An 18,372-nucleotide genomic window follows, 5' to 3' on the forward strand; every position below is an offset into this window, starting at 1 on the left:
GTGCAAGGCATTGTCATGGCCCTCCAGAGAGACTCTGAGATTCATTGACGGCCTACCCAACACCCCTCTACCTGATGACTTTGACGAGAAAAAGACGCGCCGACGATCAATCGACCACCGGGTCCAACCTGGGCGGCGACAAGGCGGACATGGTTTGTAACGAGGAGGGAGAAAAGTATTCATCGATAGTCGGTCCTCGTAGAAATGAGTTCGGCAACAAACTACCCCCCCTTTTTTTTTTAAAGGAAAAAAAAAAAAAAGGTCGCAGGTAGGTTGAATCATAGCTGCCTTTAGCTACCCTCCAACTAGCTAGCTAGGTACATGAACAGCTAGCCAGGTAGATACATAGGGACGTACCTAGGTATATAGGGGTGCGTACCTTCCGAAGGTACATACATACACAGCTCTCCGTAACGTACACGATGTCCGCCCTCGCAAAAATAACACACACACAAGAGGGATCACTCAACTCGATGTATCGTGGTATCATCTTGCTCGAATGAAGACAAGACAACATTGCTCAATGCATATCAAGAAAGAAGAAAGAAGCACACATATCGTCGTCGTCGTGCTGCGCGCAGAACTGAGTCAAAATGCCGCCCCATGTAAATGCCGTTTCCTCAGTACCATGCAAGGGGGCAACAGCTCCCCTGCCATTTCTTTCGCTGTTGTCTCGGCGCAACAACGCCAGAGAACAAATTGCTGGAACTTTTCTCCCAGCTCGACTGTCGTGATGAGTAATCGTGCGTGAGGCCATCACGTATTCATCAAACCTCCATCGTCGGCCCGAATGAATCTGCTGCTCGCTTCCATTGCGCCGGCCTTCTCCCGCGCTGTTGTCAGTCGCCCTCAAACATGTCATACGACGACCTGTCTCTGTGCCGTCTCAGTGACGGCCATGGGCATAGCACATTGCGGATTCAGCTTCTTCAAGGTCATATTAGTATTGGCGAACAATTTGTTCTTGTCCTTTTCTCTCATACTCTTCCTTGCCTTTGATTTTGCCAGATCAACATCGTCCATTGCATCCTCCTTGGCCTTATCTTTCCCCTTGGACACTATTGTCTCTTGGGGTTGTGGCTGTTGCAATGGCCAAGTCTTACTTGAACTCATCTGATACAACTGCGGTGTTGGCGTCGTATCCTGGTCTCTTAGGCTCTCAAGATGAGTTTTGTCAGAGTGGTTCGAGTCTGCGAGATCCAGAGTACTGTCAGGACCATGCTCTCTGTCTCGGACGACATCTGCTTTGCGAAACCGCGGTACCTCTTCACTCGTAGAGTGATAGATCAACGGACTTTCTGCCAGTGGCGGTCCACCAAAGCGCTCGCCGAGGCAGCGCAGGATGGCGACAAAATACTGGTGCAGGAATGTGAAAATGTTTTCGTCGCCTACGATCTCCGCTAGGCTGCGCGGCGTGGCTTGTCCAACACGCCGCGGGTGGCCATCTGGGTCAACCGTGCGAGCGGTCAAGAAGGACGACACGGGAGTGTAATTCCTCGCGGTCGATTTGCCGCTCGCATCAAGTGACTCGGCTTCTTTTTCTTCTTTGCACCGTTGTTGCTGGGCCGCTGCTTCAATCCCCTTCGCCATCCGGGCAAATGACTCCCATAGCATGGGACATGCTTGAAACGCGCGACTAGCATCCTTGCCCGCTAAAGCGAGGAAAGCGTACGCTCGGCGTCGACCCCGGGCTTTTGGATCAGTAAGCCGAAAGACGTATGCGATGGTATAGCCTGTGTTGGAGTCACCAAAGCAGAAAGGGCCGTCGGACATCCCTCGCGGCAGGAGTTCACAGGACAGAGTCCGAATGACGGAAGCACGTAGTTGCGCATAGCTCTCCCGGTCGGCGGGAGATTTGGAGGTGAGGTATGTCAAGGTGTGGTCGTGACACTCGTCAGATCGATGAGACTGTGCATGCGACGTCGTCGCGTGGGAGTCGAAGGATGACGTAACCGACGAGCCGTAGGAGGACGGATTGGAGTCTTCAGAGACGTGAAGCCTGCTGTTCCTTCTCTTCCTTTCTCGAAGACAGACAAATTCTCTTGATCTCAGCACTGGCGCTCCTGTGTTGACGTTATTTTGGTTGTCCGCTCTCTTGCTACCCGGTGCACCGGCAGGAAGCTTCTCTGCGACAGCCTTGGGGACAGAGAAACTGCAGCTGGCACAGGTCTCGTCTTGGTTCCGACCATAACGCCATTGTGAGGACAGCGTCCGTGTCTGGTCGCCTGTCTGGAAGAGGGGGTGCTTCTCAATGGTCGGGCTTTCAGGCTCTGCTTCCGAGTCGATCGCGGTAGATGCGCCGGAAAGGTCGGTAGGCCAGGTGGAATTCGTATCTGTTTTACTCAGAGTCGGCGGCGCGCGGAGATTCTGCGAAGACTCGAGGGAGGAATGGTGGACTTGGGTGGTAAAGGATTCGGTGGAGGAGGAGGCTCTCAGGGGAGGTGAGGGTGGAAGGCATAATGCACACTCCAACGGCAGGACTTGCGTGCAGAGGACGGACTTAGGCCCATGCGCCTCACAGAAATGGGTGAGGGCGAGCTGGAAAGGGAGCGTTAGTCGATGTTGAGCCAGCGCGCAGCGGTGTTTTGGCAACAGCCGGTAGAACTGGCATGTCATGCGCCGGCCCTGAAGAGTGACGAAGCAGGCTGAGAGTATATGCGCGCCCATACTTACTGTAAAGTCCATTGTCTACCTCTCGCCTTCTCTTTCTTTGTCTCTTTTTCTCTCAGCCTAGCCACAAACTCTGCTACAGTCTGTGCAGGCGGAAGTTGCGCATGTTTTGGTTTCGCAGGCGGACACAGCGGGCTGAGGCAGGGCCAGCCATGAGTGCCCGTGTTAAAGGGTAACAGTCGATTTTCTGAAGAGTCGGATCACTTCAGCCCACGGCGCAGGCGAAGTTGGAGTCGCAACGAGGTCCTCGAGGGCTGAAGACGGCGATCTAAAGGAGGGCAAGAGCTCGTGTGCTCGATCGAAGGGAGAAAACCTAGCAACGTACCCGTCAACTGGAACCGCGGGTCCGGAACATGTGGAGATTGGTGTGATTATTTGCGACAAAATCGAGAGGTCGAAGGAGATGGTTTGGGGCCGAGAGGAAGAAGAACAGCGCCACCGTCTCTTTCACAGCAAGCAAGATAGAAGATAGAGCTTGAACAGCTGGAGTTACTGTGGTCTCGTCGACTTTGTCACAAGTGAATAAATGAGGCAGTGATGATGGTCTGGCCTTTTTGGGGTGCTCTCTCCCCCGTAGGAGGGCTTCAGACCGCCACTTGCGATGGATTCTAGGGATTCGGCCGCATCCAATCAGGTCCGGCTCGATGACAGCCAGCGTTTGCGATCGAGGCAACTAGGGGCGATGCGGCCGCGAGTAATAATAATCCTCTCACCTATTTGCCCATACAAGGACTCGTCTGGCCTTCCCACATGCATTTCTGGTGTAGTCTAGTGTAATATTGTTGTGCCGCTATCCATGCGGAAGAGGTACTAATGATGCCATCTTGTATTCGCGCTGCTCCCGCTGCCCCAGTCGCTTGCTGTCGGTCTTTGTCTGCTCGGCTCGACGGGATCTTCGGTTTACGGTGCGAAGCTTCGGCTTATTTTGTTTGGCTGTCGCTCTTCTTGATGTGCATTTCCTTTTGCGCCCAGGCTGTTCTAAATCGCCCATCTGTCGTTGCTTTTGGCACCACAAGCGCCACAGGAGAGTCTTGTTCCTGGATCCCATGCACCTGCAAGTCGGCTGCATTGCTAAGAGTGATCTTCCTGTTGGGAATGTCGATCTTCTGCACGATGGCGAGTCCCAAGCAACAGGAATGCTCTGCCGGAAACGGAAAGGATCTTTCGAGTTCGCCTTGCCCTTGCCAACGTGGCAGATCTTCCTCCGTTCGATATATCCCGCTTCGATCGCCGTCGTGGCTGTTGGCACCGATCGCACTGAGATCACATGCCGCATCTGTGGCTGACTGCGCATTCAGAGCCACCACGGCAACAATGTTTCCCTCTAGCGCATCGTAGGTATCCTCGGGCGCAACATGGCCACCTAGCAGAACGATCACCGATATCTGTGCCCCATCATCACCGTATGTCAGTGCCACAGATTCATGTGTTGTCGCTAAGACAGGAGTGTCGTTCCAGAATGGGTGGTTGATAGGTGTAGGTCTCAGGTGGAAGTATGATTGCATTTGGAGGTCATGCTCTCGTACTGGAGATATCTTATCAAACACCAGAGCTGGGATCTGGTGTATGCGACAGTTTCCCCTCTCTGCTAATGATTTCCAGGGCCCTAGATGCGTTGACATTGGGCCAGAGTCGAGACAAACAATATCTGATGGAGACATCTTCATCCAGAGCTTGCTAGCCGTGGTATTATCGATGCCATTCAGCCACTTTGGACATGTAACAAGGACTGGTGCGCCCTCGAATTCGACACGAAAATTCTTCTCAAGGTCCAGTAATCCAGAGATTCGATCAATGTGCCAATTGACCAAATCTCTTGTTTCTAAGTCACCAAGAAAATGTTTTGCCAATATCCGGCTGGATCTTCCTCGGTAGGGTGGTAGACTGTTGGCAAACGGTGGTCCAAAAACGGGGGTTATTATATGCACCAGGCTGATCATCCCCGGAGGAGCAAATTCTGGCATGTTGGTGTCTAGATCCAACAGTATGACCCCCCTTTGGCGAGCAGAATCTGGCCCAGCGAACTGTCTGGCAAGAAATCGATTGAAGATACACCGAACCAAAGTCGAAAGTCCTGATGAACGTCTGCCGCATATGAGAATTCTTCGTGGCTTACTTATGTCAGCGCGGGAGAATTCTATCAGCAGGGATTTCCAGCAGGTGATGTCCAATTCCCTCAGCTGTCTAGGGGCTTTTGGGTTCTGGTCGAACGAATGGCCCAGGACATAGAAAGACGACGTGGAAGGCTTGACACCAAATGGAACCCACATTCCTCTAAGTCCGACGTACGGCAGTTCTCTAATCCCGTCATTAAGAGAGTCAAGCTGAAGTTCGGCGCTGGAGCTCATCGCTTCAATCGAGGGAAGTGCATGTGTAGCGGGAGCGTAGACACGATAAACAGCCGTCGTGGCGTGGAGAATCGCGCCGTAGACGGAGATGGATCCTTGTTTGACCCATAGGGTGTATGTTCCCAACACAACACATTTCTGAAGAAGTCAGTACAACTTCGTGATGCTCGTTCTCATCATACCTGGCCTCGAGACAGTTTGATCTTGACTGACCTGTCAGTCAGTTGCTCGATTTCTCTACTCGAGCTAAAATGGACGGCAGAAGCTTCGACTAGTGTTGCAAACTGGTTGGGAGTTTGCAGTCCCTCATCTTCAGACGAGCCGTCACTCTCTACAACTTGGTCTTTGGATGTAGATGTAGTTTCGCTCAGATTGGCTTCTGGGACTGGCAGTACAGTCGTAGGACTCGAAGTCGACGCCGTAGACTGCACCTCCCGCACGAGCCGCTGCCTTGCGACTGCGCTGAGACGTCCACCATCTGTTCCCCAATCAGCAGGTTCCGGGATAATGCAGAGAGGTGCTCTTGACGTACTAGCTGGCATAAAATGTGTAGATGAAGAGACAACAGTCACAGAACAAAAAGTCACTTGGTGACTGAACGAAAACTCGCCGTCTATCAAGCTTTTTTGCTAACGTCTTTAGCGCCGGCTGTTTCCGAGAGTCACTTGGGCCTGGAATCCACCTTTTCAATTTTCTCCCACTTTTTTATCTCATTTTATCTAGCTACACTTTGGATATACGGCTCTTCATCTGTACACTCAAGAGTCATGGGCAGGACCGTCGAGGCGGCGCGGAATATTGTACTTAGTGAAGAACGAGTCTACGATTCAAGTGACGAAGACGAAAATGAAGTCCCATCTGGGCAGGAAACCGCAAAGTCGAAATCAAAGTCGAAATCATCCCCATTGAAGGCTCTAAATGGTACGAAGGCTTCCTCGCAGAGGAAGAGTAGGAATATGCCACCTTCAGAAGGATCATCACCCGCAACAGCATCAGGGATCGATACCGACGGGGAAGAGGAAACGGAGGACGAAGAACAAGAGGGAATCGAGAAGTCTAGCGAAGAGGACGGGGAGGATGGCTCGGACACGGACTCAGCGTCAAGTTCTTCGTCTAGCCGAAAGAGACGGTCCCCAGAAACTCCAGAGATTCCATCCAGCAAGAAAGCTAAGACTGCTACAAGGGACAAAGTCAACATCCCTCCAAAGCCCTTCAAACCGCCGAAAGGCTACGAACCGCTCACGTGGTCGGCATCGGACTTTGCATCCGACATGAATCTCTTCGACGATTTGTCCAACAAGCAAATATGGCACATTTCTGTACCCGAGTCAGTCTCCATCGACTCCATCAAAGAGCTCGACATTGAGGCAGTGCTGAGAGGACAACCGATCCTGAGCCGGAATGGCGTCGACTACGACATGCAGGTTCTACCGTCCAGGAACGATGTCATCTTCCTGCCTCGCGGCTCAGACGCAAAGTACAAACAATGCACCAGGAAGATTGAAAGGAGCTTCTACATGCGAGAGGTTTCCAGGCCCCAGTCAGAGGGAAATAAGCCGGCGGTCTTCACGGCGACGCAGACTGGCGCGCCCAAACAGATCCGAAAACAGCCCGAAGGACTCAAGATGCGGTATATGCCTTATGGAGTCTCTCCCACACAGGAGGATAGACCAGAGGATGTGGAGATGCGTGATACATTGCAAGTTCCACCCGACTTCGACGACGAGGCGTCTTCTTCCCCGGCACAGTCTAGAAAAGGGCGACAGAAACAGACCAATGGAGAAACAGGCAACGAAAAGAGTCCGGAGAAGAAGCTGCGGGGTGCAGACACGCCAGCCTCGAGCGAGAAGAAGAAGAAAAAGAAGCGGAGGTTGATGGATGAGTAGGGGCTGTAGAAGGATGAGCAAGATGAGCCGGCTGATAGATTTCCCTTGTGCTGATGAAGGGGATGGATGCATGGATCGATTGCATTTTGTACGTACGGAGGTACTGCGGTATAGCTTGAACCAAAGCGGTATTGTGATCCCTATGCTCCACCGTAATAGTAACCAAGACCCCCTCCTGCCCTCTACTCTTGACCCCTCAAACCCTTGCAGTGTTTTTCCAAAATGCGGAATACACTTCTTGCGGGGACATTTCGCACGCAGAAAAAAAAAAGTCTCCCGGTCCATATCTGTCATTCGGCCCTTCCTTCGTACTCCTGTTCTTCTTCTTTCTCTATCCTCTTGGATCCCTCCTCCTCTCAGACGCACCCTTCTGAACCCCCTCCATTTCCACACAGGCCTTGACCTCTCTCTACATCCCCAACAGACAGCCATGGGTTCCGCAGCTACGGGCAGCTATGCTCTCTCGCAGACTCATCGAGAAGTAAGTTCTACAGAGCCCAAAGAGAGAGAGCTGTCTCATACCACTACCACCACCACCCTACTAGAGAATGACTGCCCTTTTACTGACTGACCCCGCTCAACTATGCAGATGCTCGAGAAGCCACTGGTCGAGTCGGACCCGGAGATCGCAGAGATCATGGTACGTTTCGTCTGCCCACGAAATCCAACACCCCCATCAATGCTAGGTACTCACACGCTGTCGTCTGCGTAGAAAAAGGAAATCAAACGCCAGCGCGAGTCCATCATCCTGATCGCCTCGGAGAACGTCACCTCGCGCGCCGTCTTCGACGCCCTTGGCTCCCCCATGTCCAACAAGTACAGCGAGGGATACCCGGGCGCTCGCTACTACGGCGGCAACCAGTTCATCGACGCCATCGAACTCACGTGCCAAAGCAGGGCCTTGAAGGCGTTCCACCTGGACCCCGAGAAGTGGGGTGTCAACGTGCAGTGCTTGAGCGGCAGTCCCGCGAACCTGCAGGTGTATCAGGCGTTGATGAGACCGCATGATCGATTGATGGGGTTGGACTTGCCGCATGGCGGGCATTTGAGTCATGGATATCAGACGGCGCAGAGAAAGTAAGCAAGAACGAAAAAAAAAAAAAAAAAAAAAAAAAAACCCACACAAAGCCAACAATATACTGCAGTTGAGGAAGCACGGTGTTTAACAAGGACTTAGGATATCCGCCGTCTCAACGTACTTCGAGACTTTCCCCTACCGAGTCAACCTCGAGACCGGCATCATTGACTATGACCGCCTCGAAGAGAACGCCCTGATGTACCGCCCCAAGTGCATCGTCGCAGGAACCTCCGCATACTGTCGCCTGATCGACTACGCCCGCATGAAACAAATCGCAGACAAAGTTGGCGCGTATCTGATCGTGGACATGGCACACATCTCCGGATTGATCGCCGCAGGCGTGATCCCGAGCCCTTTCGAATACGCCGACGTGGTCACCACCACCACCCACAAATCCCTCCGCGGCCCTAGGGGAGCAATGATCTTCTACCGCAAGGGCGTCCGCAGCACAGATCCCAAGACTGGGAAACAAACCCTATACGATCTCGAGGGTCCCATAAACTTCTCCGTCTTCCCTGGTCACCAGGGCGGACCGCACAACCACACAATCACCGCACTGGCAGTTGCCCTGAAGCAAGCGGCGACTCCGGAGTTCCGTGCGTATCAAGAGCAGGTGCTCAAGAACGCCAAAGCGCTGGAAACTGAGTTCAAGCACCTGGGGTACAAGCTTGTCGCAGATGGGACGGATTCACACATGGTCCTTTTGGATCTTCGACCTCAGTCCCTCGATGGCGCGAGGGTCGAAGCCGTGCTGGAGCAGATCAACATCGCGTGCAACAAGAACAGTATCCCCGGAGACAGGTCGGCTCTTACACCTTGTGGTATCCGCATCGGCACGCCCGCCATGACATCGCGTGGCTTTGGGGAAGAAGACTTTAAGAGGGTGGCGAGGTACATCGATACCAGTATCAAGCTGTGCAAGAAGATCCAGTCGGAGCTGCCCAAGGAGGCGAACAAGTTGAAGGACTTCAAGGAGAAAGTAAGCAGCGAGACCGTGGACGAGATCTTGAAGTTGAGGGCCGAGATTGCCGAATGGGCATCGAGTTTCCCCTTGCCGGTGTAAGGAGAGCATTTCCACCCCCCAAAAGAAATTGAATTGTCATGATCGATGGTCATTTGGCGTTTCTGGTGGGATGAATGTAATGTGGTCATGGACTCTCAGATTTCAACGACTTTGGGGTTTTATGGCGGGTGAGAGAGGAGAGAGAAAAACGGCTGGCGCATGTATCTTCAACGATACCTAGGTCCCTCAACGTCCCTTTGGTGGCTGTCATGGTCGTGAAAATCAATCGATCGGCCGCAACGCATGGATCGTCGGCCTTCCACTGATCAATACCCCAATGCGGACGTCCCTTTCGGCGCGAATGGCAGAAAGCGATTCGTCGTTCTTTCATTCGGCTTTCGTTGTTCGGTGCGCATTTCCGGGCTGGACTTTCTCTCCACGCTCTATGCACCTCCTTTTCGCGACTGCGTGGACGTGTTCCTTTCCCTTGGCGAGACTCGCCCACTTACCGTCTTCTCCCCATCTATCCATCCATCTTCCTCCGCGTCGCTGCCTTTTCCAGCGCGTAAGGCTTTTCGTAGGCGGCCAGGCAGATGTGGACGTCTGTGTGTGTGTTTGTAATCGTAGTTACGCTCCCGCGAACTCGAACGAATATTCGCCTCACCCGACTTCCTCTTCCTGTTCCTCCGCTTCTTCTTCTCCTTCTTCTTTTTTCTTATCATCCTTCATCTCCACATCCATATCCCCCTTCCCCTCCCCTTCCTGACTCAAGCCCCCGTCCCCCTGCGCTGCAGCAATCCGCGCCAAGTGGCCCAGCCGCCCCTTCAACCCCCTCACCACGCCCTGCAACGCGCGGATCTCGTCGTCCTGCTCACCCACCGTCCTGTCCACGTCCGGCAGGGCGCTCACGACCTCTCGCGCTCTGGCGAGGCGCTGCTTCAAAGGGTAGATCTGCGCCGGCAGGTCTTTGGGGTCGAGCAGTGCGGCGCCGTTGAAGATTGGTGCTGTGGTCGGAGCTGCGGATATGACTGTGTTTGGGCCTGGGCCGGTGGAGGGCGTTTGGTGCGGCTGTTGTTGCGGGACTTGGCTCGGCTGCGACATAGGCTGTTGTCCTCCTTGCTGTGACGACGGCTGTTGCTGTGATTGTTGAGTGTAGTTGTGGACTCCGTTATGCCCATTCGTCTGAGCTTGTGACTGCTGCTGCTGCTGCTGCTGCTGCTGTTGATGCAGGATATTCAGTCGCGCGATCAGGAGCCAGATGTCAGGGAGGATCGAGAACGTCGAGGGCGACGGGAAGGGCGGAATATCGGGATGGGGATTTGCTGCTGCTGCGGACGTTGCAGGCGACGTGTTCGAGGTGGTGGATGGCATTGTTGCTTTTTCTTAGACCGCGTCTTCTTCGTCTTCGGCTTGGTCTTCGTTGACGTGTTTGTTTCCGTCTCTTCAAGTCATATACCCACACGAGAGCCCGCGCGCGTGTGTGCGCGAGATAAGCGAGTAATTCAAGGGCGAGAAAAAAAGCACAGGCCGCCCCCAGCACAAACACAACACAGGCAATCCTGGCTGCGACGGAAAGTTCAACCACTTACTTTGAATGGAGAAATTTGGGGGAGAGGGGGGAAGTGGAAGGGGAAATCCATCACTCGCTCGGACAATCCTGCGAGACGTGTGCTAGCGCAGCCTTACCGGGTGTTTCATCACACGTAACAATGCGGGGATGAACGACGAGGCTGCACCTGAGGATGTTGGGCACTTCTGCACGTACATGCTTATCATCACCGCCAGTGTGCTATAATATATACGCTTTGCTTTGACACTCGTTGCCCTCCCTACTTGATCATTCTGCATAACCCTCGCTCAGCGGACTGGCCACGTTTTCGAGCGGGTTCTTCTCCTCTGGCACCCTTCTTCTGCTCCGAGCCTATTCCTCCTCCTCGGTAACGGCAGTGATTGAATTTCGTGTACAGTAAACGGGGCACGACGGAACCAATAATGGCCACAAAACAACGCATGGTCAAACTCTCCCTCTTTGCCCGGCGCAAGCATCATCTCTCTGAAGACGAGTTTCAGGAGTACTGGTCGGGCACGCACAAGGCCCTGGCGACAGAGTGGCTGGCCAAGTATGGTATTGTCAGGTACACCCAGGTCAGTGCAGTTCACTCACTCACCCTTCCGGTTTCGTTGGGTTGTCCATCTCCTCCTCTTCCTCCTAGAGAATAGTCCTGCTTGCTTGGTTGTACGAGGACTCTGTACATCAATCGCTTCAGGCTTCTTCCCCTTGTTGCACTTGTAATGTTGTCATAGCTGCTTCGAACTAGTCGACTCATCACCCGCACTTCATGAAACAGTATCACACCCCTTCAAAACTCGTTTCCTCGGCCTTGGCAGGCTTCCCCGTGCTGAAAAATGCAAAGAAACTCGACTTCGACGGTGTCGGCGAGTTTCTCATGCCCGACGTTTCGTGTTTCCAGCGGGCGCGCGAGGACCCGTATTACACCGAGGTCATCGCGCCGGATGAGGATAAGTTGTTTGACTGGGGCTCGGTTGAATGGACTGTCGGTTGGGAGGAGGTATATATTAAGGACGGGAAGGTTGTGGATTTGCCATTTGGGGATAATGCTGAGGAGATGGCGAAATAAATCCTGATTGTTGGGTGAGGGTCATCGCTGGGTCGTACCATTGTCACCAGTCATAGATCGTTGAAGCCAATACAAGTCTTCTCATCTAATCCTTTGTCCGCAATGGCCCAAGCCCATGCTCTCCCCGCTTCGCCCGTGTACAGAGCAACGAACTGGTCGTCCCGTCCAGCCTCCTTCAACCACCCAACACTCTCGAGGCCCTCGGTGGACATGCACGCCAGGAAATGATGAAACCTTGCATCGTCGTCCAATGCCAATGCGTTGCCAGCGATACCGTGACACAGGCAAGGCTGTTTGGTCAACAGTCCCCGTGCCCAAGTGTCCTCTTGCGCAGCGTTGATGGCCGAGTCGATCTTGCTCTGAAGACTCGGGAAATGCGGCCGGAGAGATCTCAAGGCCAGGACGGCGCCGGGCCCTCCGTGGCAGAATTGCACCAATTTGTCGGACCCCGGGGGCAGCGAGGACGGAAAGTTCCCACTGGAAAACTGTGTATCGAGAAGTGAGGAGAGAAGGTGTTCCAAGGTCTGTGCGCACCGAGGCGATGAGAGAACCAGTTGGCAAAGGATGCCGAAACTGCCGTGTGCGGCTCCCAGATATGCCTTGCCATGCCATGTCCAGGGTTGTTTCGAGGCCAGGATCCGCTGGACGGTCTTTCGGATGGTGGCGTCGATCATTTCACTGGCTTTTGAACCCTCCTCGAAGCCGCATCGAGCAAGACGCAAGAAGTATAGATATCCGGATCGTCCGTATAGCCACTCGTCCGATCCTCCAGTGTCATTGATAACGCCTTCGTAGGAACAGAGTCTTTGGACAAGACTGGGATCCTGTTCCATCGCCGCACGGATGGCGAGCTGTGCAAGGACCTCGTTTCCGATTCCGCAATGGCGCGAGTCCACATCCTCACGACGCCCGGATTGGCCCAGGTCCAGATATGCCTGTGCCCAGTCCAGCAGTGACTGGCCTTTGAAGGTGAGATCAGGGTATAATTGAGACAGGCGGAAGAACAAGTAGGCTACGGAGGTAGGGCCATAGTAGAGGCCGTGAAATGTCCACCCGGTTGAGCACGTTTGGACTGGAGGATTGTAGGTGTTGATGCGCGTGAGGGAAGCGAGGAGTTCCTCATGGGCATCGGCGCGGCGAGAAGGTGCTTTGTCGTTGTGAAAATGTCGGCTCGACGAGCTCATCTTTCGTTGCGGATTATCCTGCGGAGCGAAGCGAGACAGTATATGCAGGGGGAACCCTTCCTCTCAAGGTTGTAGATTGTGGCCTTTTTCATGGTGTTGACATCAAAGCCTGGACGAGCACGAAGCCTTGTCATACGATGTTTCCCAAGAGCCTTGCGGGCCTGACATCATCGTCATCGACTCCTCGACTCATCGCCATCCTGACGCCCAACATGTCACATTGTTACTCCTCTCATTCATATCAATCTATCCACTCTAGACGGGTCGAATTCAATAGGTATAGCTCTAGGCATCGAGAATGTTTTAGCTTCCAGCTGCAAAAAGACCAGAGAGACGCCATAACCATTGTCCTTTAGACACTCTGATGACAGCTAGCTATTCTTAGAGACACGGAGAGCTGAACAAAGCAGGACGAGACTGGATCGGTATTTTCACTTTTCCGGACAGAACGATACGAACCGAACCGCCGTGTCCCATCCATCTCATGGCGGCGTTGATGTTTGATTCAAAGGGAGCCTCCTCCATCTCACCCTGATCATGCGATCCTCTCCGGCAATCTTCAGAGGGTCGTCCAGACTCAACACCAGGTACCTCCCATCACTCTCGTCGACAAAGTTCATGATCCTTCTCTGGATATCACCGACCAGATACGGCAAGTTCGAGTATCTCATGTTGTGCATCAAAATCGGCCGGCCTCTGTCATCGCCGCGTTCATCCAGATAGAACGCACCCGTGTATGCGACGTAGTTTCTTCCCACGGTCGCCCAGTCGGCATCTGAACCCTGCTTTGATCCTGATCTTTCTCCAAAGGGTTTCTGTCCCGGCGTCTGAAGTTGTGCCGACATGTAGCCGTCGGGTGTATACATTATGATGCCCTTTGCATCCTGCCCCATTGGATAGACTTTGTTCGATTCATCATGAGGCAGATAGGCGCAGTATTCAATGAGCTCCCACGCGCCAATCAGTTGAGGCCGGATAGAGCCTGGATCGCTGGCTGCCATGATTCACACAGTTGATATATGGTCGATGTTGAAATGGGGAGTCGAACAAGACGAAGCAGGAGGGGAAATATGTACCCAAAATTGACATCAGCTGACGGTAAGCCTTTGATTCCCCTCGAATAGAGACTTTGAAGCCCCCTTTCCCCCACCTGCGAATAAATAGTTTCGCCCACCCGCGGTCGTGTATACAAATACATCCGTTCGGGATAGCCGAGCTCGCCGAGGAAAACCCCGGATCCCCGCGCCAACGTCAGAGGAGTCAAATAGCATCCACAGGGTTACCGAATCAAAGGAATGTCTTCCTTGGCTGCGATATACCTTTCGTCGGTTTGAAATGTTGCAGATGAAAGACGGTTCGCCTCGGTAAGAGAAGGTGAACCTGAGAGGCCGGGCGTGTCTGGGCAAAGAGCCTTTTCGAAGTCTAAATAGAAAGCATTGAACGATACCCCGGTCCCTTGATGTTTGGCCAGAGAGCTGATTGCAGACATGACGGAGCTCAAGATCACCGACAACGACATTGGTAAGATGAAATCGAATGCTCAGCGATACCAATTAGGAACCAGGTCGAGGAAGCTGACTTGTCCTCTGGCATAGGAGACAAGCTGCGAGGCAAGTCGGCGATTGTGACAGGCGGCTCTTCGGGTTAGTCTTTGGTTTGGTATTCAATATCGTTGGCATGATTCAAGATCAAGCATAAATGGCGCTGACGTCGGATATTAGGTATCGGTCAAGGTATGTTGTTGCTGCTGTCGTCTTTGCGAGATCCGTTTCGTCTCAGATACGGTGGGAATGGTGGTGCCAAATAGGGCGCTGAAGCTCACCTCTCGCCTTCAATCCTGGTTGCCTCGGAATAACCATAGCACTGACCCGGCGGGTATCGTAGGTATTGTGCATTACTTGACCAAATGTGGTGTCAGAGTCTTGATTGGCGACTTGCAGCCACCAACGGACCCAATCGATGGTCCGATCTTCCAAAAGACGGACGCTGGGAGCTGGGAGGAGCTGCTCGCCCTGTTCAAAAAGGCCCAGGAAGTATTTGGCCGAATCGATATCGTCGTGCCCAACGCTGGGTTTGGTGACCGCGGCGACTATTACTTCCGCCAGGATGCCAACGGAGATCCCCTCAAGCCCGAGTTCCAGTGTCTCCAAGTCACCCTGATCGGCCAGATGTACACGGTGAAATTGGCGATGCATTTCATGCGCTACCAAAATCCCCAGGGCGGAGTCATTGTGTCGACGGTGTCTCGAAGTGGCTACGACTGCCAAAGCATTCCCGTTTATGCCGCGGCCAAGCACGGTATGATTGGGCTGATGCGTGGGCTGAGAAACCATACACCAACGTGGAATATCCGAGCGAACTCGATCGCTCCCCATGTCACGGACACAGCGGCGGTGAGAAGAGTGGATTGGTTAGTTCCAGAGCTGAAGAGAGTCGGTATCCCGGTGAGCACGGTGGAGGAGACGGCGAGAGCTGCGGCCTTCTTGGCTGCCAACGAAGCGTATAACGGCTGTACCATCAGCATCATGGGGAGTGAGTATCGTGAGTTGGAAAGCGGCGTCGAGAGACATAAGCAAGATGTCATGGGAAACGATCCGAGATTCAACATGAATCCTGAGCAGCAGGAGGTGATGAGTATGTCTTTCCCCTTGCCAGCTTTGCAGTATATACGCTCTGACTGCTGATCAAGACACTATATTCCCGCCGGGTTCAAAGTGGTAAGAGTTTGGCAGGAGATCGGTCGCTATTATGCAGCCGGGCGATCGTCCATGGCTTAGCAATGTTTCAGCCACGAGAACCCGAGAGTCACAATATACATCCTTTTGGTCCCAGGCCTGTGCTTTCCGGCTCTGTTGACGTTGATGAGGAGCTCGTTGTAGAAATTTGCGTTGAGTGCTATAGTGTATCCTCTCAGATAATGCAGATATGGCTTTCGCCTCGAAATCGAGTGTTCGGACCCCAATAATATCTGCCCAGGGCTTTGTCTGTTTTTCTGGTGGGAGGCTCTTTGATGGTCTCAACGTCCTGATCGAACAGATTTAGTATCTTCGTCAGTCCAACTCGCTTGTACCTGATGCCGTGGTCTCCATCAGTGGCCTGCACAAGGAGGCAGTTCAAATGCAGATCATCTTGCGAAACCGGCAAACAAAAGACCTGTGCATCCGGGCCGAATACCGTAGGCTTGCTGGCGGGACTGTCCAAGTATACAATGGAATGGGAGTCGCCAACAGGCACACTTTTTTGCATCAAACGCCAGCTGTAGCGGTTTTGTTGGTATTCCTGTTCGGGGCCCTTGTGTTTACGATCGTAAATACCAGCTTTAACAAAGTATAGGATCCCTGAAAGGCAGGCAGCGACAAGAAATGTCAAAATCGGGCTGTGTCGTTGCCAGGTCAGGCCCCCTCGGGTCAGTGTCGTCAACAAAACCAAAAAACTGATAATGGCGACAGTAAGGGAGATAGTGGTCCGAGTATACCACTGCCACTGCGCTAGTCAGTGATATGTCTTTTCAAAGCCGCTGGAGGACAACTTGCCATGGACTGGCGTATCGAGGTCAATGGGCCCTGGTCCTGCTCCGTATCCGTCAACTCGATCCTCCTCAGCACACCTTTCAGCACCAGATAGCCGTCAGTGAGAATGCCGAACATGTCGTCCTCAGTCCGATAGCTCAGTCTAACTACCTGGACTTCCACCAGAATGCCCTTGTCCGTTGTCTCCGGGAAGGTGACACCTCGCGGAGTTTCAACCGAAGCCCACGAGAAGCTGGGAGCACGATATTGCTCTGGCCGAGTGTTTTCCAGCGGTTGTGCCTCCTTCCCTTCCCCCTCTGCATCGTTGACATACCACAGTAACTGGCTGGCGAGGTAATTCTGCCACATACCAGCGAGATATTGGTCCTCGCTGCCATCCAGCCTCAAGATCCTCGTCATCATTCTTGCGATACCGGACAATGCTATGAGTCGGTCTCTTTCGTCTGTCAATTCCATCTTGGTGTACACCTCGACCATGCGTTTCCAGACTTCGTAGAGGTACAGCTTCTCGTCGCCATCGACCATCCACTTTAATCCTTTGGAACGGAAAGAACCGTGCAAAGAAGCCAGTCTCAGTTCGCGAAGTCGCTTGCCAACCTCCCTATCCATGGCCTTGAGGCGAGCTTGGTCAACGAGCTGGCCCGCCTTCATCTGAAGATGTGGAAGTCCTTCTGGCCGGCATTCTGCTCGGTCCAGCTCGTGACATTCGAATGCAATTTGGTCTTTACACCAATGCAACACCCTTGGCGCGAGAAGCCGTTCTTGGAAAACCCAAGATCGTCTATTGACAGGTGCATTGTCGACATATTCGTCCCAGAAAGACAGATCGGAGATGGTGCACTCAACTACCCTCGCATCCCCAGAGAGGTCCTGCGTTCTTAGACTCACGCTGTCGAACCATTTCCGACGGGGGTCTCTTTGATTGAAGAGGCCCTTTGATCCGTCCATGGCCGCGGTGGCCGAGATGTTGCAATAGCTGAAAGCATACACTTTGTCCATGTGCGAACTCTCAAAAAGCCAGTCCTGCTCGTCTCCTTGGATGATGCACAGGGCGTCGATCCACATCCACCGGACACCAAGCTCGCGTGCAAACTGCATGGCTTGTTGGAAGGTTAGAGGGAGATTCTTCAACAGCATCGAGGTTTGAAAGTCGGATCGGTTGTATTGTCTGAGTTTGGGGATCTCGACCTGGCCCCATCGGTGGCTCAAAGTTACATATCTACCTTCAAAGGGTGGATGGTCGTCCCTTTTCTCGGCATCTTTTTGTGACACCAGTCGCACCATCTCCATATTATCTTCCGGCATGAATCGCAGATCTATCAGCCGTGTCGGATACCACTGCGTACTCGAAGCAGTCTGGCATTTGGCATGGGTCCTTGCGCAGGATTCGATCCATTCTTTGGCCAAGTTGAAGACCTCTGGATCTGACGTAGACGCGCTTCTAGGAGTGGTTTGGAGATGACTGGCCAGACCGCCGTCTTGATCCATGACAACAACGTTACTCAATACTCCAGAGGGGGACGTAGCGATGGTAACATACCATTCTGTCTTAAGACGAAGCTCGCTATCGTCGTTTTGGACTGTTCGAGTTTGATGTCCAGACGATAAACCCCATCATAGCGAGGAAATCGTTGCAACAATGCGCATAGGAGCCAACTCCTCTCGGGACCGGCCGGGCGAGTGAGGCCTACACTTCCCAGTTTCTCGTCGATGACGCGACAGAGATAGCATTCTGCATCGTCGGCCGCAGCCTTGACGTTTTCGGCTGTTTCATGGTGCCAGAAACTCAGGGCCAATTGCGAGCCAGAGTCCCGTCGACCTTTGTGTCCGTAAAGCATATCATGGCACACCTTGCAGACCATTTTGAGAGGTCTGGAGAGATTCGGGAGGGCATCGTCCAGGCAGAAAGGGGCATTCAAAAATCGCCAGAGAGAGGTGTGAGGCTCTTCAACCCGAGAGTCGCCGGAGATGCTTGGGCGGTTTGGAACAGTTGGATTGAAGAACCAAGGGAACCAGGGGAACCTGGCCCCCATG

The 18,372-nt window shown here is 53.2% G+C and overlaps 10 protein-coding genes across 10 annotated transcripts; 4 read left to right on the forward strand and 6 right to left on the reverse strand.

The window, feature by feature from the left end:
• Positions 1-858: 858 nt before the first annotated feature.
• A1O5_03504 (uncharacterized protein) lies at positions 859-2,667 on the reverse strand (the record flags this gene model as incomplete). The annotated part of the gene is made up of 1 exon (XM_007744115.1): positions 859-2,667. One exon carries the CDS (start codon positions 2,665-2,667, stop codon positions 859-861), a length of 1,809 nt encoding a protein of 602 aa, XP_007742305.1.
• Positions 2,668-3,590: 923 nt separating this feature from the next.
• On the reverse strand, positions 3,591-5,560 carry A1O5_03505 (uncharacterized protein; the record flags this gene model as incomplete). Its single annotated transcript, XM_007744116.1, has 3 exons — positions 3,591-5,156; positions 5,201-5,496; positions 5,551-5,560. The coding sequence occupies 3 exons, from the start codon at positions 5,558-5,560 to the stop codon at positions 3,591-3,593; spliced, it is 1,872 nt and encodes a 623-aa protein (XP_007742306.1).
• A 225-nt stretch (positions 5,561-5,785) lies between these two features.
• On the forward strand, positions 5,786-6,904 carry A1O5_03506 (uncharacterized protein; the record flags this gene model as incomplete). Its single annotated transcript, XM_007744117.1, has 1 exon — positions 5,786-6,904. The coding sequence occupies one exon, from the start codon at positions 5,786-5,788 to the stop codon at positions 6,902-6,904; it is 1,119 nt and encodes a 372-aa protein (XP_007742307.1).
• A 430-nt stretch (positions 6,905-7,334) lies between these two features.
• On the forward strand, positions 7,335-9,045 carry A1O5_03507 (serine hydroxymethyltransferase, cytosolic; the record flags this gene model as incomplete). The annotated part of the gene is made up of 4 exons (XM_007744118.1): positions 7,335-7,385; positions 7,494-7,544; positions 7,617-7,981; positions 8,082-9,045. The coding sequence occupies 4 exons, from the start codon at positions 7,335-7,337 to the stop codon at positions 9,043-9,045; spliced, it is 1,431 nt and encodes a 476-aa protein (XP_007742308.1).
• A 600-nt stretch (positions 9,046-9,645) lies between these two features.
• Positions 9,646-10,356, reverse strand: A1O5_03508 (uncharacterized protein; the record flags this gene model as incomplete). Its single annotated transcript, XM_007744119.1, has 1 exon — positions 9,646-10,356. One exon carries the CDS (start codon positions 10,354-10,356, stop codon positions 9,646-9,648), a length of 711 nt encoding a protein of 236 aa, XP_007742309.1.
• A 621-nt stretch (positions 10,357-10,977) lies between these two features.
• On the forward strand, positions 10,978-11,624 carry A1O5_03509 (uncharacterized protein; the record flags this gene model as incomplete). Its single annotated transcript, XM_007744120.1, has 2 exons — positions 10,978-11,130; positions 11,304-11,624. The coding sequence occupies 2 exons, from the start codon at positions 10,978-10,980 to the stop codon at positions 11,622-11,624; spliced, it is 474 nt and encodes a 157-aa protein (XP_007742310.1).
• Positions 11,625-11,674: 50 nt separating this feature from the next.
• On the reverse strand, positions 11,675-12,808 carry A1O5_03510 (uncharacterized protein; the record flags this gene model as incomplete). The annotated part of the gene is made up of 1 exon (XM_007744121.1): positions 11,675-12,808. The coding sequence occupies one exon, from the start codon at positions 12,806-12,808 to the stop codon at positions 11,675-11,677; it is 1,134 nt and encodes a 377-aa protein (XP_007742311.1).
• Positions 12,809-13,290: 482 nt separating this feature from the next.
• A1O5_03511 (uncharacterized protein) lies at positions 13,291-13,809 on the reverse strand (the record flags this gene model as incomplete). The annotated part of the gene is made up of 1 exon (XM_007744122.1): positions 13,291-13,809. One exon carries the CDS (start codon positions 13,807-13,809, stop codon positions 13,291-13,293), a length of 519 nt encoding a protein of 172 aa, XP_007742312.1.
• Positions 13,810-14,295: 486 nt separating this feature from the next.
• Positions 14,296-15,492, forward strand: A1O5_03512 (uncharacterized protein; the record flags this gene model as incomplete). The annotated part of the gene is made up of 4 exons (XM_007744123.1): positions 14,296-14,329; positions 14,404-14,451; positions 14,530-14,541; positions 14,588-15,492. The coding sequence occupies 4 exons, from the start codon at positions 14,296-14,298 to the stop codon at positions 15,490-15,492; spliced, it is 999 nt and encodes a 332-aa protein (XP_007742313.1).
• An 804-nt stretch (positions 15,493-16,296) lies between these two features.
• On the reverse strand, positions 16,297-18,200 carry A1O5_03513 (uncharacterized protein; the record flags this gene model as incomplete). The annotated part of the gene is made up of 2 exons (XM_007744124.1): positions 16,297-17,846; positions 17,879-18,200. The coding sequence occupies 2 exons, from the start codon at positions 18,198-18,200 to the stop codon at positions 16,297-16,299; spliced, it is 1,872 nt and encodes a 623-aa protein (XP_007742314.1).
• Between the last annotated feature and the right edge of the window lie 172 nt (positions 18,201-18,372).

The sequence above is a fragment of the Cladophialophora psammophila genome, assembly GCF_000585535.1.
Source record: "Cladophialophora psammophila CBS 110553 chromosome Unknown aczJe-supercont1.4, whole genome shotgun sequence".
In the NCBI taxonomy this organism is placed as follows: domain Eukaryota; kingdom Fungi; phylum Ascomycota; class Eurotiomycetes; order Chaetothyriales; family Herpotrichiellaceae; genus Cladophialophora; species Cladophialophora psammophila.